At 42.2% G+C, this 20,684-nt stretch overlaps 1 protein-coding gene across 1 annotated transcript in view; it reads right to left on the reverse strand.

Annotated features, from left to right (window-relative positions):
* The window catches only part of LOC137008341 (tripartite motif-containing protein 16-like protein), a 28,150-nt gene extending 8,200 nt beyond the window's left edge, over positions 1-19,950 (reverse strand). The window contains exon 1 of the mRNA XM_067370316.1: positions 19,646-19,950. Coding sequence (XP_067226417.1) covers positions 19,646-19,913 — 268 coding nt within the window. The 5' untranslated portion in view covers positions 19,914-19,950. The remainder of the gene's footprint in view (positions 1-19,645) is intronic.
* Between the last annotated feature and the right edge of the window lie 734 nt (positions 19,951-20,684).

A 20,684-nucleotide genomic window follows, 5' to 3' on the forward strand; every position in this document is an offset into this window, starting at 1 on the left:
GTTTGATTTCCCACTGGCAGTGGTTCAGAAAGCTCAGTGTTTCGGTCCGTGTATCTTTTGGTCATTTGTTTTTTGATTTAATATTGAAATTGGAAAATGTAAAGAACGTATCAGTTACGACTGTAACCTTTGTTTCCTGAAGAGGGAACGGGACATTGCATAGAAAATGAGGCTGTGGAAACCCTCTGCGTGATTGCGTCATGAAGAAACGAAACTGGTGCCGCGTTCATTCCATAAGTAGAATAAGAAAGGCGTGGGACATACAGCATAAGTGTTCTGAAAAATGCGGAAACCGGAAGTACGTTCAAGGTGATATTTTGTGTGTTCCCAGTAAACAGTACGTTGTGACGACGTCGTCAGTTAGTCATCATTTGGTCAGCGTGACATTACTTTATGACAACGTTGTGAGGACGTCATGGTAATGTTCCATTTTTTAGAATCTTAGCTAATGTTCCAGAAACATTGTGGGCACGTCCTCAAAAGACCATGGAGAACGTTGTAGCGACGTGGTCCATTGGTCTCCTGATAACTTTCCAGATATGTAACTTTTTGTGTTCAAAATTTACAAAAATTATTCAATGGGAATGTACAACATGAATACATTTTCCAAACCGTGTTTTTGTCTTACCCTGAATCATTATGGTACACCTATAATAAGTGTTTATATTCGGACTATTTTAGACCAGTCTGGTAGGAACTGCTGCAGAGTAGCACAGTACCTGGTACCCAGTAACTCGTCATAGACATAAACAGCTTTTATTCATCGTTTTTGCCCATGTGACACTAAATATCACGTGTGATGAGTAATGTTAGTGCAGTGTTTTTGGTTTTCAAATTTATTTCATAAATAAATTCGGTAACGCTTTAGATTACAGCCAGGAAAGTCCTGCGTAATTACAACAAATTTACAGCATAACTTTCAATAATTCTAGTGTAACTATACAGTAAATACGTGTAAGTATAGGGGAACAATATGTAATATGTAAAGGAATAAAGGGGTAACAACAAGGAAAATATCAAATTATTTATACTGTAAGTATTTTATAACTAAGGGGTACTTTCACTGTTATTATAATAGACAGCCATCTTACGTTTGGGAGCAATTTAGCAAAAAAGTGCACTGATTAAGTTGTTTCAAGGCAAGTAAAAAGAACTATTGTAATCTTTTTAATACATGGGGAAATATGCTTTTGTTTCATGTAGTTACAGGGTAAGTATGACATTACGGGCCGTAAATTAAAGTGGAGCTTGTTACCCTTTAATTTCATGTAGTTACAGGGTAAGCGATTAAAAAAACACAAACAGTCATATCACTGTCACAGACATGCCAGGCTCCACCTCACCACAGTACCCACGCACCCAATCACCAGCGTACTAATCACCGCCACCTGCATCTCATTCACTCTGCAATCACCAGCACTACAAAGCCACCACACTCACACACACTCACTGTCCGGTCTCGTTTGCAATACCTTGTGTTTATGCTTACCTTAAGGACTCCCCTTCATCAGACTTACCTGCTCCAGCGATCTCCTTCGTCTCCTGGTCCCTTCATGTGCTTACCCTTCTGTGTGTGTGAGTGTCTCCAACGTCTCCCTTCATCTCATCTCAGCTCCTGGATTAACAAACCATACAAGGACAGTATTACTCTCTATTCATCTCTCAAGAACCTGATAACAGCCATAACCTCTCTGTGTTCACATATTATTCAAATAAACTCACCTGGATTGCTTTTATCTCTGCCTCCGTGTCTATATCATAACAGAAGTAACAACTAACGGCATGAGTACTAACGATCCATTCCAGGAACTCGTGGACGTGCTGCGTCGAGCACTCACACCACAGCCCTCAACATCGTCATCCCTCAACACGGCTGTCTCCGCACCCACCAGCACCGCTCCTTCACCTGCATTCACCGCCAGTCCCATGGCCAAACCGGCGCCCTACTCTGGATCGGCGGAGGAATGCAGCGGATTCCTTCTCCAATGTGAACTGGTCCTGGAGATGCAGCCGCACCATCTACACCACAGACACGGCTAAAATAGCGTTCATTATTTCACAACTGCAAGGGAAGGCTCTGCAATGGGCAGATTTGTTATGGACCCAGAAAGGCCCAGTCGTCCAATCCTATTCGGCGTTCGTCTCCCACTTCCGGGAAGTATTCGGGAAACCTCTGGCTGATTCCGCGACTGGTGAGAAACTTTATAATCTAAAGCAAAGAAACCTATCTGTTAACAAATATGCCTTGCAGTTTCGAACGCTAGCCGCCACCAGCGGATGGAACGAGCAAGCCTTCATCACCACGTTCCGTCAGGGGCTGGAACCCTCCGTGCGGCTGCATCTCGCTGCATACGAGGACTCCGCGTGGGGTCCCGTATGCAGTCGTGTATTCAAGAACACCAGGGCCAGTCATCCACCACCAACCTCCTCCGTCGGTCCGAACCCGTCAGCTCTCCAGAACCAGCCAACGAACCCATGCAAATAGATCATTCTCGTCTCACTCCAAACGAAAGACAAAGAAGGCTGGCCCTGAATCTCTGTCTCTATTGCGGAACTATGGGGCATAATCTCTCCACATGCCTAATACGTCCTCCTCGACCCGTGGTGAGTGCAATATTTCCCTCCATTCAGAAAATGAAACCACTCACTACAACTGTAACCCTTACTGCTGCTAACATCTCTGTTCCAGTGGTGGCGCTCCTTGATTCAGGGTCAGCCGGAAACTTCATCTCAGGCACCCTCTGTAGACAACTCAACCTTAAGATCTCTCCTTCACCGACGAGCTATCAAATCCACTCCATCACGGGCAAACCCCTAAGCCGCAAACACATCCGTCACTGCGTGGGTCCACTTCAACTCAGCATCGGAATCCTGCACACTGAACACATCCATTTGCTGGTTCTGGAGGAATCCACCGCTGACGTGGTTCTAGGGCGCCCGTGGTTGGAACTACACAACCCCAACATCTCCTAGCGCACGGGCGAAGTCCTGAAGTGGGGCGATCACTGCTTCCCAGACTGCTTCCCAGCGCTTCCCGTTCCGAAATCTCCACTCTCCAAGCCTCTTCTCGTGAATGCCACGTCCAACGAGAGCCCTGTTGAGAAGCGCTCCGTGGATGTTCCCCCTGACTACGCCCCCTTCAGTGTCGTTTTCTGCCCGCAACGCGCCTCCAAGCTTCCTCCACACCGGCCATGGGACTGCGCCATCGATCTGCTGCCGGGTGAACCAGTGCCCAGGGGACGCATATACCCCCTGTCCATACCGGAGGAGAAGGCCATGGAGGAATACATCAAAGAGGCACTCGAACAAGGTTACATCCGCCCGTCTACTTCCCCTGCTGCTTCAAGCTTCTTCTTCGTGGCAAAGAAGGACGGAGGCTTGAGGCCCTGCATCGATTACCGTGCACTCAACAAAATAACCATAAAGTTCCGCTATCCACTTCCCCTCGTCCCAGCGGCCCTGGAACATCTCCGCGGTGCCACTGTGTTCACGAAGTTGGACCTCCGCAGCGCGTATAACCTCATCCGGATCCGTGAGGGGGACGAGTGGAAGACCGCCTTTGTCACGCCCAGTGGACACTACGAATACCTCGTGATGCCGTATGGCCTGGTCAACGCCCCCTCCGTATTCCAGGATTTCATCCACGAGGTGCTCCGGGAGTTTCTCCACAAGTCCGTTCTGGTTTATATAGATGACATCCTCATCTACTCCCGGAGCTTGGCCGAACATCGCCACCACGTTGCGGAGGTCCTCCAGCGCTTACGGCAGTTCCATCTCTTCCTCAAGGCTGAAAAATGCTCATTTCACCAACCCTCCGTCCAGTTCCTGGGGTACGTGATTGATCACAGTGGCATCCGGATGGACGAGGGGAAGGTCTCCGCCATACAGTCCTGGCCCACTCCTACCACTATCAAAGAACTCCAAAGATTCCTAGGCTTCTCCAATTTCTACCGCCGGTTCATCAAGAATTACAGCACTATCGTCAGTCCACTCACCAACCTACTCCGTCACCAGCCCAAGTCTCTGTCCTGGTCTCCATTAGCCACCAATGCCTTTGAGACCCTGAAGAAAGCCTTCACCACCGCTCCCCTCCTCGTCCACCCTAACCCGGACCTCCCGTTCATAGTAGAGGTGGACGCATCTACCACCGGAGTGGGAGCGGTCCTTTCACAGCAGCAGGGGACACCTAGTAGACTCCATCCATGCGCCTTCTTCTCCCGCAAGCTCAACCCGGCGGAGGTCAACTACGACATCGGTGACTGCGAACTCCTGGCCGTCAAGCTTGCCCTTGAGGAGTGGAGGCATTGGTTGGAGGGAGCTGCTCACCCGTTTCAAGTTCTCACTGATCACAAGAACCTCGAATATCTGAAGGCCGCTAAGAGACTCAACCCTCGCCAAGCTCGCTGGGCTATGTTCTTCTCTAGATTCAACTTCTCCATCTCCTACCGTCCTGGTTCTAAGAATACGAAAGCTGATGCCCTATCTCGCCTCTATGCTCCTGAGAAAAAGCCCGAAAAACCTGATACTATTCTGCCGGAGTCCATCTTCGTGAGCCCAATCCAGTGGTCCGAGGAAACCATTCCCTCCGCCAATGCCTCCACACGCACTCCGCCGGGTTGCCCACCGGGCTTGCAGTACATAACACGGGCACGTCGCACTCCACTCCTGCACAACGTTCACTCTTCACTTGGCACTGGTCACCCGGGGGTCAAGGAGACCCTCTCGTTGCTCAAACAACGCTTCTGGTGGCCCAACATGGCCAACGACGTCAGGAGGTACGTGCAGGGCTGCAGGGAGTGCGCCATCTCCAAGAGCCCACGCCATCTTCCCACCGGCAAGCTCTTTCCTCTGCCCGTTCCTGAGAGACCCTGGTCACACCTGGGAGTGGACTTCGTCACCGACCTCCCCGAGTCTGACGGTCACACGTGCATCCTGGTGGTAGTAGACCGCTTCTCAAAGTCCTGCCGATTAATACCCCTGGAGGGTCTACCTACCGCCATGGCCACCGCAGAACTAATGTTTAATCATGTCTTTCGCTATTATGGATTACCTGAAGACATCGTCTCCGACAGAGGACCCCAGTTTGTCTCCCACGTCTGGAAAGCCTTCTTCTCCCTCCTGGGTGTGACCGTCAGCCTATCGTCTGGATACCATCCTCAGTCGAATGGGCAGACGGAACGGAAGATCCAGGAGATCGGCCGCTTCCTGCGTACCTTCTGTCACGGCCACCAGAACTCCTGGAACCAGTACCTGGGTTGGGCCGAGTACGCACAGAACTCCCTCCGCCAAGCCTCAACAGGACTAACACCCTTCCAGTGCGTACTCGGCTACCAACCCCCGATGTTCCCCTGGGACGGGGAACCCTCCGACGTTCCGGCAGTCGACTACTGGTTCCGGGAGAGCGAGAGGGTGTGGGACTCAGCTCACCACCAGCTGCAGAGAGCCCTGCGCAGACGCAAGATGGCAGCCGACCTTCGTCGCTCCGAGGCTCCTGACTACCAGCCGGGGCAGAAGGTCTGGCTGTCCACCCGAGACATCAGGATGCGTCTGCCCTGCAAGAAGCTGAGTCCCCGCTTCATTGGCCCATTCACCATCCTTCGGCAGATCAACCCCGTCACCTATCGTCTCCAACTCCCAGCACAGTATAGCAGAATTCACCCTACATTTCACGTGTCCCTACTCAAACCTTACCACCCTTCTGTTGTTCCCTCCACAGAGCCTGACGTGGCAGCCGCCGAGCCCCCCCTTCCACTTCTCCTAGAAGACGGCACAGCCTACGTGGTCCACGAGATCCTGGATTCCCGGCGCCGTGGTGGTAAACTCGAATACCTTGTGGACTGGGAGGACTATGGTCCCGAGGAACGCTCATGGATTCCCAGGAACGATATCCTTGATCCTCTTCTGTTACAGAACTTCCATACTAACCATCCAGACAGACCTGCCCCACGACCCAGGGGAAGACCACCACGACGTCGGGGTCCGCGGCCCTCAGGAGCGGGCCGTGGGAGAGGGGATACTGTCACAGACACGCCAGGCTCCACCTCACCACAGTACCGACGCACCCAATCACCAGCGTACTAATCACCGCCACCTGCATCTCATTCACTCTGTGGTGGCTTTGTAGTGCTGGTGATTGCACTCACACACACTCACTGTCCGGTCTCGTTTGCAATACCTTGTGTTTATGCTTACCTTAAGGACCCCCCTCATCAGACTTACCTGCTCCAGCGATCTCCTTCGTCTCCTGGTCCCTTCATGTGCTTACCCTTCTGTGTGTGTGAGTGTCTCCAACGTCTCCCTTCATCTCATCTCAGCTCCTGGATTAACAAACCATACAAGGACAGTATTACTCTCTATTCATCTCTCAAGAACCTGATAACAGCCATAACCTCTCTGTGTTCACATATTATTCAAATAAACTGACCTGGATTGCTTTTATCTCTGCCTCCGTGTCTATATCATAACAATCACTTGGAAACCTTTATTTGAAAAACAACTTATTTCAAAACAGATTTAAAGTTACAACACTTCTTAAGCCGGGGACACACCTAACGATTAGCTGTAACATTCTAAGACTGAACTGAACAACCATACCGATTGTTTCCTTCGACTGGAGCCGATTTTAATCGTTGACAGTCGGAAAAGAACACAAACGTTTATGATTGAGACCGCTGCTAAGCAACACACTGTGCGCGGGATCTTGAAAATGGATGTAAACTAGGGTGACCACCCGTCCCGCGTAGCGCGTGCGCGTACAGCGTTTGAAACCCAATTCATGCGTCCCGCAAATTGAGACCGTGTCACGCATAATCAATGCTTGCTCAAAAAAAAGTTGGTCGCTCTATATCCTCGAGCCCCAGGCAATCAAACGAACATTACTTTACTTCAGCACGCTACTGTTGCCACACCCACCCCTGAGTTGAACTGATGACTAGGTTGTTGTCAACTTTTTCATGGTTGTCATGACAGCGTACGCGTGCATACCAGACACAATGGGAAGGAACTTTTAGATGCGCACTTTCCAATTCAAAAAATGGAGAAAGAGACTGAGAAGGTGTGGGTACAATAAAAACTGGGAAAATGAATATTTGTGGCTGAAAGGTGTTGAGGGGGATACCGAGAGGGCTTTTTGTGACCTTTGCAAAACATCCTTCTCAATCGGACATGGAGGGGAATACGATGTCAAACGACACAGACTCACAGAGACTCACAAGAAACGTGTCCAACAGAAAGAGACATCCAAATCAATGGATGCTTTCCTCCGACCTAAAAATGACTTTCTAGCTGACAAAGTGACTGCTGCAGAGGTGACGAGTGTGTATCACACTGTCCAACACGCTACATCATATCGAGCAGGAGATTGTGGCATAGCCCCAACGATTTATCCGGACTCGGACATTGCCAAGAGGATGGCCTGTGGTCGGACGAAGGCAGAAGCCATTGTCACGGATGTGCTTGCCCCTGCCTCTGTCGAAGATTGCTTAAAAATCCTCAGAAGACCACTGAATGAGCAACGAGAGGCAACAACCAAAGGTAAAGTTAAAGTTATGTTCATGGATGTAACATTGTTGTGTGTTAGCTATTTGTCTAACGTTAGCTAGCTAATGTTAGCTAATCATCTTTTTCTACTGGTGTATTAAAAGTCAACTTTTCCTTCAGTTCACTGAAATTGCATCAGTAGCTAACGTTATCTAACATAATGCTGCTCATCCATGCTTTCATGAAACCAGGCTCTGTGTATCCTTGTGAGCAACATTTCACTATTCGTTTATCTCCCAAACAAACAAAAGCAACTATAATTTTTGAAAAGGTATAAATATTTCCATAGATTATATTTATATAAAATCAATAATGATCAAAACAGTAAAGCAGTATCTTGTAATTTTTATAATAATCTGTTTTTAGAGAATCTCTTTTAAGTTCATCCCATCTGTGTGTGTGTCTCCACAGCCCACACACCATTCTTCTCAGTGGCTTCAGATGCCTCCAATCATGGGACCACCAAGCTCTTCCCACTGTCAGTGCGTTACTGGACGCCAGACTTGGGAGTACAGACGAAGGTCCTTGATTTCTATGATGACAGTGATGAAACATCTGCTGCGATCCACAACCAGATAGTCACCAAGCTGGAGGAAAACGGACTGGGACTAGACATGATATCTGCGTATTCTGCTGACAATGCTAGTCTGAATTACGGGAGATACAACTCTGTCTTCCAGAAACTAAAAGAGAACAACAATTGCATTTTGAAGGCAAACTGTGTGGCCCACATCATTCACAACAGTGCAAAACACGCAGGAGATCGGCTAAATATCGACATTGAAAATGTCGTCAACAAGACCTTTAGCCACTTCTCCTCATCTGCCAAACCAGTGAGGAACTTAAATCAATCCACACCTTTGTGGAGATAGAGTACCAGTCCCTGCTTAGACATGTGCCCACAAGATGGCTGAGCTTGTGGCCTGCAGTGAAGAGGCTTCACGACAGCTGGGCTCCTATCAAGACCTACTTTCTCTCATTGGGAGAGGACCAGTGCCCAAAGTCACTATGGCGGCTGTTCAAGGATGACCAGGATGGTGAGGGCAACCCCCTTGATCTACAGGTAATTAATTTTAATTGCACTCAACTTTTTTTTCATCTAAATATTATTACATGAAACAGGGATTAGAGAAATGATGATAATGCAAACAGTGCCAGCACACAGGATAATTGACTCTCCTTACTTCTTTTAGGTTTACCTGTCCTTCCTCAGCAATGCGCTGAAGATTTTCCACGACACTGTGCTGGTGCTGGAGCGAGAAGATGGGACTGTCTGTGAGCTCTACGATATGATGTTCACCCTAAAAACCAAGCTACAGCAACGACAGAGTGATGGTTTCTTTGGGGCCCAGACAGGTGTACTCCTCCAGCAGTTTCCAGACAGACAGGCAGCTGTGCTCAGAGAGGACATGTGCAACTTCTACCAGTCCTCTCTCACCTACCTGGAGCAGCGCTATGACTTCTCAGACTCCAACTACCAGAAGAAAGTGGCTAGCCTGGCACTAAAGAGCCCATTCAACTTCTCCCATCTCTGTGAAGCTGTAGAGGTCCTGCAGCTTAGCAAGAAGTTGGACATGGATGCGCTATATGATGAGTATTGTGTCATTCTGCCACACCAACAGGCCATCGTGCAGTCTGGAGCTCCATTCGTGGAGAAGTGGGCCACCTTACTCAAGCACACACACACACCAAACATGACAGCATTAGCTTCTTTCCTCTTGAGTGTACCAATCACCAATGCTTCGGTGGAGAGGGTCTTTTCACCGATGACAGGTTGCTTCCTTTTTAATTCAGATGCTGGTGAAAAGCCCCCATCACCCCCCCTTCTCGTTCCGTGAACCTCTGGAGTTGTGAGTTAAGAGTGAGTTAAGAGTTTTGTTTTTTTTGTTTTTTTACTGTTCCTGTGGTGTTGAGCAACTACAATTCCTGATAATCCTATAATTTTATATTATAATTTATTTAAAGTGAATAAATTGTAATAAAAAACTAAATTAATTAAATAGCAAAAGTAAATCGTAAGTGGATGTGCATCTGTCAATTCATTGAATGTTAAAAATATTGTGAATCTTTATTTAGAAAAAAAAAAAATACACATTGGTTGGCCTATTCATGAGCATACATCAGCAGTTACACATGTTTAGGGGAATAGGGCATTATTAATATATCATGTAAGGTGGTATGTGCTAGAAATGAGTAAACCATTATCAGTGAGTCTGCCCGGCAGTGTCCCACATTGTCACTCAGAAACATACCCCTTGTCCCCCCTTGGGCTTATTAGCAGGTGGTCACCCTAATGTAAACAAACAGCTCGCGCTCTTCATCTGCAGCTATATTTGTGCGGAAAATAACAAAAAAAGAGGAAAAACGCGCAGGATATGGGTGAGGTCCTGGCTGGAGAGGCAACATGGACTTTGTTTTCAACAGAGAGGTGAGTAAACTTTGGTAAATTAATCTATTTTTAGAGCTTGCACTCCGGTGGTGTCGGCCGTTGTTAAGCAACGATAAGCTGTGATCCTCAATGAAGCTTGTTCGACACTGGCACTGTACAGACCATTAAATTACCACAGAAGTAAATACTACCACAATGCTACCTCAAAGGGCACTTTCACTTTCGCGATCAAAGGGGGCTCTTTATATTCTCTCTGTATATATTGTATCATTAATTGTTAATTTTATATCCGTATCTTTCCAGATAAATAATATATATACAAAACATGATAAAAAAAAAAAAAAAAAGTCTAGTCATTATCTTTATCACTTGTTGCCCCCTATTGGCTGGGTGCCCCAGGACACTCGCCCAATCCCGTCTATGGATAATCCGGCCCTGTACCTGAAACGTTCAAAGCTTCCGCAGTAGCAGCCCAGCTTCTTTCCTTATCGCTTATTATGGTTTTCCTTCGAAGATATGTTTTATATATATTCATACAATTGCCAGAGTTCAACCAGTTTTTCTTCCATACCCAGTTGTCCAATGTGTTTTTATGTTGCAAACTTTTTTGACGCCATTTCGCCACTTGTTTACAATCGCCTGACACAGTCTCCAAGGAAACAGAGACGTCATTGGTCGCAAATATTATGCTGCCTTCACGCGCTCTCAGTGCTATTGTAAAAATGACTTTCCTTTCGAAACTTGAATGCGATTTGCTCGTAATCACTACTTCAGAAGTGGGAATTATCAAATTTAAGAAGAATCTTTGAGAGGAGGACTGGCAATGACTGTTTCTAAAATGCTGCATTCATACCAGACGCGACTTGAGCGAATAAATCGCGCTATTCGCGCGTAGTTGGACGCTTGAACATTTAGAGTTTACTCGCTTCATTCGCGCGTGAAAATCCCTTCACAACAGACGCGAATTCGCGGCATGAGAGGGGCTCTCCCGCTCCTTTATGTGTCCCAGACTCTCCCACTGCTTTCTGCACACTTCCTCTGAATAAACAACTTGTCAGTGGGGAAATAATTGTAAATTACAGCGAATAAGCTCAATTGGTCATCTTTAGTTGGCTTACAGTCTTAATATGTATCTATATATATATATCTATCTATATATATATATATATATATATATATAAAATTGAGTAAAGACCGCTTTTTACAACTTATCATATTGTCCGACCTCCTCACTGACTTTCTTTTAAACACGATCCCTTTTTATTTCTGTTTCTATAAATGTATGAAGATGTATAGCGACGATTATTTTGTCCTCCATTGTTGTTTCGAATTTCTGCCTCAGCTTGCTATGTCACGTCACTACTAGAGCAAGCTCCTGATTGGTTAACGTGGCGCGGAAATTCGCCAAAGTTCAGATTTTTCAACTCAGCGGCATCTGAAATGAGAGGGCGGGACTTGATTTCGTTCTTCGGGATTTGATTGGAAGTTGGGCGTTGCTAACAAAACGGAGGCAGATATGAATTACTCACTCTGAGCACTCGCGTTACTGTAAGAGCTTTATTGAGGATGACGAGGACGGTTAACGGCACTAAACAGCGAGAGAGACTGACTGACTGACGGTGAGTGTCCGTTGGCGCGGAGCGAGTGGGTAAGAGCGAGTGTTTTCGGTTCATTCCTATGGAAGTTGAGCCGTGCGTAAGTTAAATGTGACGATCACCATAGGAATGAATCTAAAAATGCTCTGGTCACTTGCTCTGCTCCAGTGGACACGCAGCCTGACTGACTGAGCGTGTTGCAGGTTCCTTTCTATGTACTGTACACCCCAATGACTGGCATTAGCAGTGGCAGTGGTTAATGCATTAATCTCTATAACGTGAAGCACAGCATTTACCCCATACGTCACTGCAATACCAGATAGCTCCACCCTTGCGCCATAGCATGTGACAGGAAGAGACGATGAGTCGTTTTGAAGGGGGATGGGAGGTTAATGATTTTGATTAAAGATTATGAGGGCACATGAATTTTAAAAAAATAATGAAGTTCACAGATAAATTATTGATAATAAATACTACAATATTCCATAAAAAAAATAAGAATTGTCGATTTTGATTTCATGTCGACTTTAAATGTGTGCCCGGCTTTATTCGTTTCTCTTGCTTGGCTTCCTCCTCCTCTTGTTCCTCTTCTTCTTTCTTTCCACTGATGAATCTTAAGAGGGAATCCCATTTGCTATTCTGTATTTTTTTAAATACAGTACACCCAGAAATGTGCTCACCGTTTACTCATCTTTTACCCTCATGCCATCTGAGATGTATATGACTTTCCTTCTTAAAGGTCCCGTTCTTCGTGATCCCATGTTTCAAACTTTAGTTAGTGTGTAATGCTGTTGTTAGAGTATAAATAAAATCTGTAAAATTTTAAAGCTCAAAGTTCAATGCCAAGCGGGATATTTTATTTAACAGAAGTCACCTACATCGAACGGCCAGTTTGGACTACATCCCTCTACTTCCTTCTTTAATGACGTCACTAAAACAGTTTTTTGACTAACCTCCGCCCACAGGAATACACAAGAGTTGCGTTTGTAGAGTGTGTTTGTCGCCATGTCGTCGAAACGCTGTTATTTTCATCCCGCAGTCCAATCACCGGGTCTGATTCCGGCTCAAATTGATAGGGTAAAATTAAATACATGTTTACAATAACACTGAGCGCATGCATCTCCACATTATGGTAAGAGGCGTGACCTTTCCGGGCAAGGAGCGCTAAACTCAGGGGCGTAACTACAGACAGTGCAGGCAGTGCAGCCGCACTGGGGCCCGTGCGGCGGGGGGCCCGCTGCGCACCCGGGCCCTGCCCACATCGCAAGTGGGCCCCTGGCGATGAAGTGTCTCGTCAGGATGCTATATTATACATTCATTTTTAACCCATAATAATAAAACCGATTTAAATGACGTTCTTCTCGTTTTATTAATTTGAGGCCGTTTCTATTGCGTTATTTTGATGACAAATGTGAGAGAACATAATTGTAACACGAGAGTAGAGCGCAAATTTCTCTGTTTTCTCTCAGGCGGATATCTTTCACTAGGCAATTCACAATGACGTGCATGCGTTCTCATAATGGTCTCACGGCTCATGCTCTCGCTCACATACGTGTGCGAGCTCAAGCCTTGTCATGTGCACTCCGAGTGAACCTTCTTGCTCTTTCTTTAGAATTGTTTTCTCACCTTGAATTAATGTTGCCGTAAACTTTCAACCACCAGACTCTCGATTAAATGAAGAATAGCACCGTATAGGCTAGGGGAGCGCGGTGCACAACCTAACGCGGAGTAAGTAACACAGATATCACTGAACATTTACAACGCAAAAGTAAATTTCTAAAGTTATTTTTTTTCCATCTCTGTTTTTTTTTTGTGTTTATTTAAAATAAGACAAATCTGATATTATTTAATCTTATTTAACAGTTGAGACTGTTATTTAATGCTAACCAGCAAATCCCAGTTGTGCAGATGGGGTGCTATTATAGCCTATTCTATAGCCTAATTTTATAAATTCTTTTGAGAAACCATGAGAAAAGGGCGACTAATGACTCACAGTCAATCTTCAGAAATTATGAATTATTATATTTTTAACTAGCCTACGCTGTATAGCCTAGCTGTATGATGTGTTTGCTATCAAACTCAAAACATTGTATAGGCTATTTTTAATGATTAAAAATGCCATTTTTTATTATTTTTGTATTAATTAATTTTTTGGACATAATGTTTTAGTTTAGATATTTTTTTATTATATAAGGTAACATTTTAAGCTGTCAATTGGTCATGTTAATCTTAATGCGCCTCACCTTTGGGGCATGTTGTCACAATTCACTTCTAAGAAAAAAGTATCCTATAGGCTATAGAAATTATAAGGACTCACCTTTTCGTTTCATGAGATAGGCCTAGCATTTGCGATCTGATTTGTTTTTGCCAGTTCTCAGTTATTAAAGTCTATATAGTTATTTTGAGATAAATGCTTATAAATATGTATTTATTGAATTATTTTATTTAGTGATCTATCAGTTCATCAGATCTTCTATGATGTGTGGGCACACATCGACAGAAACATTGGAAACAAACATCAAATTAAATGCGCTGAGTTTGAAATTGTAAATCACACGTCATTCACATTCTACCGCTTATTGTTGACTATTTATAGGCCTACACCCCTAAATGTTCCCGTTTCTTCCCGCCCGGTATTTTATCAAAAATGGCAGTAACAACCAAAAGTGTTTAGAAATATTTTGAGAAAACCATTAAAATTATTCCACATAATAAATGAGTCTTGTTTTATTTGTTATAATTTCCATGACTTTCCAAAAGAGGGTGAAATATTGAGAGATTGATTATGCTGATCAGACAAAGAAATAAAGATATTTATAAATAGGCCTATATAGCCTACTATAAATCATGTAGGCCTAACGTTACCATGGAACAGCTGTGTGGAAACGCGTCATCACAGTCCGTGAAAGGGTCCATTCATAAATCTCTATTTTGATCATGTGACAAGACTACAACTCCGGCGGCAAAATTAAACGGCTGAGACTTAAGCGAGTAGCCATGCCATTCAAACACAAAAGTGGTTGTAAGAAGAGACAGGAGAGAAAAGAACAGGAGGAGAAGACTGCCAAGCTCCCAAAATTGGATTCCTTTGGATTTTTTACCAATTCTCCCCATCTGAAATCCACTCCAAGCAGCATTTGTACATCATTATCGGTTCAGCTTGATTCAACTACAACGCTGCCCTCATGTAGCACTAGCAGGTAGTCTAGTCTTAGGAAGCTATCTAATGTTGGTGTAAATAATCATGAATTATAACGTAAATTATTGTGGTCAGCAGCTCATTAATAGCGTTGTAGACAGTGCTTGAAGTGGATGAAATAAAGTGCCGGTACTTTAAACGCAACTCAAATAGGCACAGATACTTTTCAAAGGATTCAGTGCACCTTATAAGCTGCCATGCCCTGGCTGTTATTATTTTAGGGCCACTTCATTGTGTGTATGTGCTTGTGGATTTTAAATTGTTTGTGTGTTTAAATTCATTTAACACAAAAAGTAGCAATACACAGCTGCAAAAATAAATAAAGTTGAATTAACGTATTTGATTTCCATTGTTGTCCTTGATTTAAAAAAAAAATAGATTAGTGTCAATGATTCATTTAGCTTATATCTGCACCCTAATTACATACAAAATTACCTAATTACAAATAAAGTAAATTTTAACACAAAACTCTTCACTCTTATACTGAAATCATCACAGACTGTACCTTGATATAGAAAGGCAACTTATTTCACTTCTTATTACCTGAATATTTAAACAACCTTTGACCATATAATGTCTTACACCTACATTAATATATGCTTCTATAGGGTTCTATAGGGTTCCTTTCTAGACACAAGCGCAGTGTGTTTCTGCTTCATCAACCCTATATATAACTGCAGACAAGGGGGCCCATCGTAATAGCCTGCACTGGGGCCCATCATTATTAAGTTACGCCACTGGCTAAACTGCTGTCGATTCACAACACAGGAACCGCTGGCGCAATCAGAACTCGTTACGTATTTCTGAAGGAGGAACTTCATAGAACAAGAAAGTCATCAGCCCGTTTTTATGACAGTGGAAACAGCGGTATACAGATAAGTAAATTATGTGAAAAATACTGTTTTTGTACACGCGAAACATGAACACGTTATATTGCACACTATAAACACAATCAAAGCTTCAAAAAACCACAAAAAACGGGACCTTTAAGATCATTTCTACATTATTCCACATGCTTTACACTTTCAAATGTCAGTTTTTAATCTGATCAAGTGTTTACATGTCAAACAGATTAGAAAAGTTTTAAACCACCCCTTACAATCAGAATGAAATTTTAAAATCTGATTTGGCAAATTTATTCTGAATGACATGGTTGCATGTGACTTAAAGGGATAGTTCACCCAAAAATGAAAATTCTGTCATCATTTACTCACCCTCAGCTTGTTCCAAAGCTGTATAAATTGTTGGCCTTTTAATTATCCTATCCCTTTAATTCGACTGTGCAACTAGTCCGATTACAAATTAATTATTAGGGTCCATGTAAATGCAGCTATTGTATAGTCCCAAATTATACACAATTACATCTCATAGGCTGCTTGGGAACCCTATAACTTTTTGAAATCTGAAGCTATAGCAGCAACATTAGCTGTGTTTACATGGGCTCTAATAATCAGACTTTAATCAGACTAGTAGCACAGATGGAATAAAAAGCCACATGTAACCACATTAGTTGAAATGAACTTGCCGGGTCCAATTGACATTTCATTCGGATTGAAAGGGCATGATTAAAGCTTTTTTTAAAATCTGTTCGATACTATCAAATACAATCCAAAATCTCCTTCCTCTCATCATCTCATCCGCAAGCTTGTTGTTTTGGGCGTTGAAAGGGGCATTTTTACTGTTTGATAAATATAAACAGTATGGTACAAAGCTTAACGTGCTCATCGTCTCCTAATTAGGACCCATAATAGATAAATGTTAAGTCTGTTTTTAAAACAAAGAAAAGCTGTGTAGTGCAGTCGTGCAATGTACCAACTGCTTTGACATGATTATCGGGTTAACTAACTTGTATGGAAGGGCTCACAAACTACTGAGTGTTCGAACTTAAAGTGTACGCCTGCCTAAAGGGTTAGTTCCACACACACACACACACACACACACACACACACACACACACACACACAAAAAAGACTCGCCCTTATGTCATTCTGAACATGCAAGAATGTGTTGTTCATCTTCAAAAAATAAGTGAAGATATTTTAATGAAATCTGAGAGTTATCTCCCTCAATTTACACACCATGCAACTAACACTTTGACACTTCAAAAAGTTCATAAAGAGATTGTAAAAATGATCCATATGAATGGAGCAGTTTAGTCCAAATTTTCTGAAGAGACTTGTTCACTTAATGCAATATACAGTATGAGTTTAGACTTTTATTCACATATAACCATTAATTAGCGAACATAAATGGAAGCTCAACTGTACTTGTTTGTATATGCACTTGTCTATTAAATTTGTTCATTATATAAAGTGACTAAAACGTCACCACAACGAATATGGGAATCACAAAGTTACGTCGCCTGAACGTTTTTCGGGACATTGTTGCAACTAATATGAACCGATCCAGTTACGTTTTTACAACGTACCAGTTTGGTAGTTGAGACGTTACTGTCACGTTCCAGCGACGTACCGATATAACGTCGCCACAACGAATATGGGAATCACAAAGTTACGTCCCTAGAACGTTATTTGGTACGTCGCTACAACGAATATGGTCCAGTCCAGTTACATCATCATAACGTAACTGTGTTAGCTGGTATTTTTTTTTCTTATAGTAGACTTCAGTGGGCACCAAAACAGATGAAGGTCAAAATTAGTTTCACTGCAGCTTCAAATTGTTCAACATGATCCCAGATGAGAAATAAGGGTCTTATCTAGAGAAACAATCACTCATTTTCTGAAAAAAAATGGAAAATTATATAAGTTTTAACCATAAATGCTCATCTTGAACTAGCTCTCTTCTTCTTCTTCTCTATTAAAATTCCAGCAGTGTAGACACTGCTAAGTGTATTACTGCCCTCCAATTATGGTTGTATAATTTTCAATTTTTTTTCAGAAAATGAGTGATGGTTTCTCTAGATAAGACCCTTATTTCTTATCTGGGATCATGTTGAACAATTTGAAGCTGCAGTGAAACTAATTTTGACCTTCATCTGTTTGGTGCCCATTGAAGTTTACTATAAGGAAAAAAAATCCTGGAATGTTTTCATCAAAAACTTTAATTTCTTTTCGACTGAAGAAAGAAAGACATGGACATCTTGGATGACATGGGGGTGAGTAAATTATCAGGAAAAGTTTATTTAAAATTGGACTAATCATTTAAGAATTTAATTTTATAGACAGCATACATATTTAACTCTCTACCGCATAGTGTTGACATAAGGCAACATAAACTTTGTGTTCATTTCCTTGCCACCGTCTCTTTAAGAGAACATTCTTGTTTTTTTGTTGGTAAGAGAAGACCTTAGTTTAGCCAATGATGTGCTTTGGTTAAGTCGCATGACATGCATGTTTTTTTCTGTGGCGTGATTTTCTGACAGACTGCCGTCTCTTGTATGTAGTTGCTGAAAGCAAATTAAAACGTCAGTAACAAACAAGGACCCGCCCATGTCACATTCACAAAAAAAATGTTAACATCATCTCATGTAAGGTATGATGACATATTCACCACTCAAATTTTTTTAAATGAAATTAGTTTTTGGTAAATCGATAAAATGTCTGTTTTGCCATATGTGCAATAATGGAATGGCATTATTATAATAGGTTAGATAGCTAGCAAAGATCAGCTGCAGTCTGTTAATATGTAACAATAACAACATTAATGCTAGTGATATAATGTTGATCAGTCATATGTCAAGGACTGCCATGGCATTTGTATTATGGATTAAATCAACATCAGAGACCTGCCATCACAGCCAGTATACTGGCCCAGACCTACCACTGGCCTACCATTGTGTCTCAAAAAGGCAGGTGCAACTGGATGTAAGTGTATTTTTAGGGTGAAGTGCACCAAATGTGATGTGTACCTGTGTCTCACCTCTGCTTTTTGAAGTTTCACACAGAAAAAAGGTAAAGTTTCAAGGATTATGGGGGGTTCATGTTCATAACCTTCATCTCATAAGATTGTGTAATGTTGAATTTTCATGAACTGCAATGTTTTTGGTTTTATATCAATGTTTTATGCTACATGATGAACAGTATTAGTTTTTTTTATTTATTTGTTTTTAACTGTCTATATTTGCAATTTTAATAATATTCATGAAAAACAATGAAATTCAAAGAATATAAAGCATTATTCAGCAAAAGTGAAAGGAATAAATAAAAGCACAAGATGTTGGAAAATATGAATAAGGTGTTTATAATTACTGCTAAAGCTTATAATAGCACCAATTGATTCAATACAAACAACATTTCTGAGGAAAAATATTAACTATATACACTTATATCATAAAGTACCTTAAAATAATATTTTTTTTTTCAAAAATTCAGCACTTCGTTTTTTTTTTTTTTTTTTTTAAATTTAACCTTAATAATCATTAGCCTCAAATTCATATTTCACTAAAGTCATATACTGAAACAACTATTCTTTGAGATAATGGCATTATTATATCCAACTGTTGTATGAATAAAAATCATAATAGAACTATAACAGATGAACATTAACTATGATACAATGTTATTTCTTTTCATATCTGTCATATTATTTCAAGTTCCTCCATTAGAGTATTTTCTAAAAAAGTTATGACATCTGAGTATGATGATTTAAATGGACACAGGTCTGGGCTTCACTATATCTCTGTCTGTCCAGCGAGTCGAGCAGCATTGCCACACAGATTCTGATGGTGCTCAGCAATAATAAAACAGGCAGTGTGACAAAGGTGTTGGCGAAGTAAATTATTATATCTGAGATAAACTAGTATAAGGATAATATTTCTGAGATAAACACATGTAAGTTGCCAAATTCATGGACAGAGTCGTTCCCTGAACAAAAAATGAAAAATCTAGTTGAATTTCTTGTTTTTTCATGTTTTTGAAAAAAAAAAAAATCTGTTTTCAATCACTTTTTTGAGTGTCGTCTCACCTTGTTTTTCCTTTTTGATTACCTCAATCTGAGCTTCACTTGTAGCAAGTCTGATTTCCAGATCTTGTTTTTCCTTTTTGATTTCCTCAATCTGAGTTTCACTCTTAGCATGTCTGATTTCCAGATCTTTTAGTTCCTTCAGTACATCTGTGCATGTTTTCAAAGGACAAGTCAATCCTGAGACGGCAGATTCTGACGTGAATATGACGTTCGGAGCGAATACAAGACATTTGTACAGAAGCAGAAGAACTGCTACTCTGAACTTCATTCTTAGTGCTTTAGCTAAAGCGTGTTGGAGATGTGTGTGCTTTATCTGTATGTTCAGAGTGTTACAAATCAAATGGTTTTATACCATTATCTTTAGTAATGCTCACATGATTAACAATTTAGCCAATGACAGACAAAATAGCCCACAGCATATGACTGTTTCTCAAAAAATATTGTTGTGCTGGCTTAATGTTTTACAAATGTATGCAATGTTGGCAGATTAAAGTTGTGTTTTCTTTGGCAGCTTTAATCTTACAAAACACTGAACTTTGGGCTTAATAACAGTACAAACTATCCAGTACTAGACATGCATTCCTCTATGTGTGCAACATGTTTTTTTCTGCATTCACTGTAGTTTGGATTCTGAGAGCTGCACAGTGACGAAACGCGGCTGTTTGAGATCCTGCTGTGCTTATTCCATTAATTCATGTATTATATCATACAAGGTATAAATAATTTAAATAAACATATCAAATACTAGAACATGTGTATGATGTAGTATTTTAGTTGATTTACTCTTGCCAAGCTCTGATTTCTGAGACACACACACAGAGGAAACAGCAACGCAGCTATTTAATTTGTGCTCAATTCATTCAAAGAGTTTACGCTCATTCATTATTGCAGTGACCTACAGGTTTGTGTATAATACTGTGTTTTCCCCTGGCTCTCCTGAAATCCAGAAACACGAGGAGTGACAGTGTCAGTGAAACCGGCTTGTCACCGACTGCTGTTACGTTTCTCTCTGCATTGTGTACAATGAAGACCAGGGGCC

Source organism: Chanodichthys erythropterus, chromosome 3 (assembly GCF_024489055.1).
Source record: "Chanodichthys erythropterus isolate Z2021 chromosome 3, ASM2448905v1, whole genome shotgun sequence".
NCBI lineage: Eukaryota > Metazoa > Chordata > Actinopteri > Cypriniformes > Xenocyprididae > Chanodichthys > Chanodichthys erythropterus.